At 55.9% G+C, this 5,665-nt stretch overlaps 1 protein-coding gene across 1 annotated transcript; it reads right to left on the reverse strand.

The window, feature by feature from the left end:
• Window positions 1–3,737: 3,737 nt before the first annotated feature.
• Window positions 3,738–5,409, reverse strand: LOC101770717 (basic leucine zipper 2). The gene is made up of 4 exons (XM_004968552.3): window positions 4,856–5,409; window positions 4,676–4,766; window positions 4,432–4,558; window positions 3,738–4,289 (listed from the first exon to the last, which is right to left on the reverse strand). The coding sequence occupies exons 1-4, from the start codon at window positions 5,407–5,409 to the stop codon at window positions 4,117–4,119; spliced, it is 945 nt and encodes a 314-aa protein (XP_004968609.1). The 3' UTR covers window positions 3,738–4,116.
• Between the last annotated feature and the right edge of the window lie 256 nt (window positions 5,410–5,665).

The following is a 5,665-nucleotide window of genomic DNA, read 5'->3' on the forward strand; positions in this document are numbered from 1 at the left end:
GTCCGTGTCCGTGCCCCTGCATGCATCTCTGCTCTCCTTCGTCTCTGCGCGCGCAGCCGAGGCCTCCGGTCCAATGGGCAAATCGCTATAACCTGTGGTCCTATCCTACCAGCCATGGCCAAGGAGGATTGGAGCTTGGAGGAGGTGGTTCATTGGTTGGTTCATTCAAGGTTTCAAGCTTGCACACACACTGACACACACGTCGCAACAAAACCCATCCATATGCAGCAAGTGAAGCGGGACAGCTGGGCAGGATGTTTCGGATCTCGACGACTGCTGGATCTGTTGCACCTCGACCGGGGCTCTCCGATCCCACAGACATGCCTGAAGACTGCCCAACGGCCCAAAGGAAGAACACCTCAAAATGGTTAAACTTTCAAGTGTTTTTTTCGAGTAGGATCCGACGTGTCACTCCGGATCTGGACCGATCGGGGCAATGTTGGATCAACCATCATGCACTCTAGCGAGGAGTTGGCACTGTCGTTTTGTGTAGACGCAGCCATGCAGCAGGGGTCGCGAATCCATCTTGTTAGCTGGTGAGAATTGAAGCGCTGAATTCGGCATAGATGACACCTGAATCACACGCACCCATCGTGTTCTCTGGGTAGAATGCAATGTTTTTTTTTTAAAAAAAAAAGCAGAAACGCATTACGTGCATGCAAACTCTGGGCATCAGTTGCCCTGACCCTTTCTTTGAAAAGAAATTTTTTTTTGCCATGATCCGAATGGCCGAATCATGTGATCGTGATGACTGATCGATGAGATGGCATCACGTGCGCTGAGCCGTGACAGGGAGCGATCTTTGATTCAGAGCTGTCTGGTGTTTGCTTCCCAAGGAACATAATAATAATAGTACTAAAAAGTACTAAAAGAAGCGATCCACTGATTCAGAACTGTAGCAGACAGCAGCCAGCGATTCAGAGTAAAGTCCCGGTCCACTGTCGGGTTGCTACAGTACTACTCCAGGTAGGTTCGTTCATTCACTATTTTCACTGAATCTGAATCCAGAAAAAACACACGCTCTCACACATTGACATTGGCATGCGCAGCTAGCTTGCAGCCAGGGATGAGGATTTGGATTTCAGACGCCGGGTGTTCTTCGTTCGAGCCGGCGAAGGCCTCGTTCAGCAGAAAGGAACGGTTCCAGACCTGGAACGGTTCCAGGCTAGAGTGGATCCGGCCTTTTCACTTATTCTTGGCGTGGAATGCTTCTAGACAAGTAATTATCATGCGTTCGGCAGTAAAGGATTAAATCCTGTCATTTCAGTTGCCACAATTCACTCAACTTTTGAAGTAAAAGCCTAGAACCGCATCTCTCAGCCACAGATCTGTTAAACAACATGCGCATTGCAGAGAAAATTGCTGATCTAGAACTAGAAGTCATCCTAACAGAACACATTGAATTCTTCTGAAATTGCTCAACAGAGGCCGGGAAGAAAACATACAGAGAAACAACCCATCCTCTGCATTGCTACACCATGGAGCCAGTTGAGCAACATACACCATAGGGCCTCCCCTAGGAAACCAGAGCAAAGGGAGGGGGAGAAGCTGAAATCAAAAATGTATTTCCAACACGTGGAGCTGCGCTCACCTCTGGATCCAAGAATCGAAGCAAGAAGAAGCACCACGAGAGCAAGACTCCACATATCGCCCCTTCTCACACACGGGTTGCCACTGCAGTGGAAAAATAGCAAGCCCAGCAGCGGCCGTCAATGCCGGCACTGATCACAACCGCGCCAGCTCCGCCGCGCCGCCACTCCTCGCCCCACAACCGCAAGAAGCCCTTGGAGCGTGGGAAGACGACGGAACCTGACTGACATTTTGGCGGTACGCCATGGACGGCACTAAACCCATGTGGAGGAATAGGAAGCCTAGCATCGATAAGGAGGAAGGGGGAGGAGGGAGCGGCACCAAATCGTCTCGTCGCCTCGCGCGCCGCCAGCTCGCGACACCGCCACGCTGTCTCGCGTCGGCATCTCGCGCCGCTAGCTCCTAAGGATTCGTTCCGGAGGGGATAGGGTGGGGTTTCATTCCAGACCTTAGAGTGAAGGGTGAAACTAGCGGCTCCTGAGGATTCGTTCCGGAGGGGATAGGGTGGGGTTTCATTCTAGACCGAGTGAAGGGTGAAACCGAGCCAGCCCAGATTTAGTCGGACCAGACCAATTGAACGGCAATTTTCACTGAAGCCTAATCTCATTCCGAACTGGATCAAATCACCCGAACGAAATCAGCCGGCAGCGTTATACGCTGAATGGAATGAAGTTTGCATGCGAAGAAGAAGAGATCCGATCGAGGCACGGCAAGGCCTCTGACATGGCCCCGTGAGGTGACAACGAAAGCCTCTCCACGTGATATGTGTGATTTGTCGTGCGCCGCGCCGATAGGGCAAGCGTGGACGATGACGTTTCTGCGTGCCATGCATCCTGATCCCCTGACTGAGCCTGACACGCGATTCGCGTGCCGGTGCGGGTGTCGGTGCCATCCAGATTCCGGACGCCCGCCCTGAATCATCATCATACAGGGGATGAGGGGAAGACGCCAAGCGTGCGCATGCATGCGCGTGACGCCCAAGGCCGGAGCTGATGGTGATCCCCCGGCGGGTGCACGGCGAGTCGGCGGCGGTGGAGGCAACGAAACATGGATGCGCGCGAGGTTCACGTGACCTTTTGGCCCGGCGGCAAACATCCCGGGAGGGGGAGGGGGGCTCGGCGGACTCGGCGGCCGGGGACCAAAGCTATTATTTGCATCCATTGGACCGTATCAACAAACATTGGACATGAATACGGTCCCCATGATGATGCATGCGGTACTCGGGGACTTTCGTGCTGGGCTGCATCGAATTTGCCCGGCTCGGACCAAAAAACTTCTCTGGGAGACTGGTGGGACCTACTGGGTGGGCTGGCCTAGTGGCCTCGCCTTCTTCCATTCTGGCCCAACCAGCCCATTGGACATCTTCTCTACCTAGTTTACTCGACGTTGGGCTGATAAACCTGACACTTTCTGGTCTTTCTCATCGCAACTTCTGCCAATGTTCAGAAATTCAGAAATCAAAGTAGGGGTGGATCCCAACTAGCTCCCAACCTTGCTCAAGACTGATCCCGAACAACTAGTGGTGATCTCGGGTGGACGATTTCCTCGTAGTTCAAGAAATTTTGCACAAGTATTCTTGCGACATTTGCACTTACTCATACGAAATTTCCATGAAACTCATGCATTCCTAGACCTAGGAGGTGTGCTCGCGGGGTTTGTCCCTCTCCCTCGTGGGCAAGCTGACGGACGAGTCCAGATTTCAGAACCAGGCTGCTGCAGGTTGATGAGTGCCCAGGGACATAAACCACACTATTTCCTGCTTGCCAGAATAACTTCCAGCGGCCGGTACGGGCGCGGCCCGCACATGCACATGCTGCCGCTGCACCTGCAGAGGAACATGCCTATCCCTTGCCGCGGAAGGAAGGTACCTCCTGTTCTTGCCTGCCGCTGTTTAAAAACCCCGTCGGCGAAACAGCAAGGAATGAGATGCTTGCATGTCTGGTTGGATCGCATGTGACGGCCGGGGTTAATCCGCTTGCGCTTGGTTGTAAAGCACACCACCGTTAAACAAAACAATCCGGTGAATAGTATATGCTGTGCAGACACGGTAAGTTACGTTTACATTTTACATGCAGGTTTCAGCAGAGTTGCCAAAAGTATGGAGACAGTAGCAGCAGGGGAGGAATTCAGGGTGGACAAGACTCTGATTCTGGAAACATGCATTTTTTTGAATGATCGATCAGATACAAAAAAAAACCCACCCCAAACAGACAAATTGTCCCCAACCAATCTGAATTACATTTGACGATCTTTTCCTACAACCTTCGCCCAAAATGCACAAACAAAAATTACAGATCAGGGAGGTAGGGAGGAGCAGCAGGCACGGCAGCAGCAGCCAGCAGACAGAGGATGCAAGAATGAACAAACCAAACCAACCCAGTTTTCTCTTTACATCACATCACACCCCAAAGAATGCACAAACCCAAACATTGCACCAATCAATCCTAGCAACACAACACCTCGTTGTCATGGACGACAGGCGGAGGCCAACCCCCCACTACAGCGACCGGATGGATGGTCTCCTTATCACGAGGGCGGGCAGGGCGCGGGCGCGGCGGTCCCCTCGCTGGCGATCAGGTCCTTGTCGCTGCGGATCGGGGCCGCGTCGGGCGCTGGGGGCGACTCGGCTTTCTTCAGGCTCTGCTGGTGGTAGATTTGCCTCAGCCTCTCGATCTCCTTCTTCAGTGCCTCCTGATGAGCTGCACACAGATACATACAGACCGCGTCAGATACTGGTAGTGAGATGAGCCATCATCATGGCAATTCTCTGCATTGCATGCATGCAGCGCGAATTGAATTCCGATGGTGACATTGCTATCGGGGGGTGGCAATGGCGGTCACCATCTTTGAAGATCTTGTCCTGCGCGAGCGCAGTGATTCGCTGCTTGAGGTGGCTGTTCCCCAGCGTCAGCAGCGAGCGCTGGTGGTCGAGGAAGGCAACGCGCGGGGATAACGCCGACACCTCCGTCTGCGATTCACGCACGGTCAAATTTTCAGCTGGAAATGCTTGCGGAGAGCATAATTCAGCTCGGTTCTTGGCAGAATTCAGCTCAAAACGCTCGCCGGATGCACAATTCTCACGCACCTGAAGCGACGTGACGCTGCGCTCCAGCTCCGAGATGTACTGCAGCTTGCGCACGCGCGACCGCTGCGCCGACTGCCGGTTCGCCAGGATCCTGCGGTTGTGGCACCAAGGAACGCAACGAAATTGGATAATTCTGCCTCGCAAGGTAGCGCATTGCCAGGATTGAGCGGTGAAAATCACCTCTTGACACGCTTGGGATCGACTGCGGCGGCGGAGGCCGGCTGCCCCGGCGCGGCGTCGTCCCCGTGGCACTTGCTCTGCGCCTCCTCGGTCTCGCCCCTGTCCGTCTTCTCGTCATTGATGCTGTTGTGGTCGGACGGCGACGACGAGCTCGCCACGGGCGCGGGCGCGGGAGCGGCTTGCTGCTGCGACGGCGGCGGCGGCATGTCGTCGGAGAACATGGACAGGAGCTGGTCGTCGTCGAGGCGGTCGAAGTCGTGCGCCCCGACGCCGGCATTGCCGTCGTCGGGGCCGGGCTCGAGGAAGGCCACGGAGTCGCTGACGGAGCGGCGGTGCGCGCCGCGCTTGGCGGCCGAGAAGTCGAGGAACTCGTCGACCCACGACGGCTGCTGGTGCTGCTGCTGCGGCGGCGGGAGCGGCGGCATGGGTGCGGCGAGGAACGTGCCCACGGAGGGGCTGCGCTGGTGATGGTGGTGGGCGTGGTGGTGGTGCCCGCCCCCGAACTCCGGCCATGCCGGCGCCATGGTGGGGATCTTGGGCGGCAGCTGCGCCATGGCCGGGACCCTGCGCCGCGCGCGTTGGTTCGAGGAATCAACGCAACACGCGGGAAGGATGGCGCAACGCCGAAACCTCCCCAATGCCGAGGGCCCGGGCGGCAATGTAAGGCCGACGGGCGCGGGTGCCGGGATTGCGCGCGCGGTGCCTTTTTTTAGCTCTCGTTCCCCTTTTTTTTTTTTCTGTTGCTCCCGCTGCCGGTGCGCGCCGTGCCGCCGCCTGCCGCGCGCGCGAGCTTGGCGGATTGACGGTGAG

The sequence above is a fragment of the Setaria italica genome, chromosome V (assembly GCF_000263155.2).
Source record: "Setaria italica strain Yugu1 chromosome V, Setaria_italica_v2.0, whole genome shotgun sequence".
In the NCBI taxonomy this organism is placed as follows: domain Eukaryota; kingdom Viridiplantae; phylum Streptophyta; class Magnoliopsida; order Poales; family Poaceae; genus Setaria; species Setaria italica.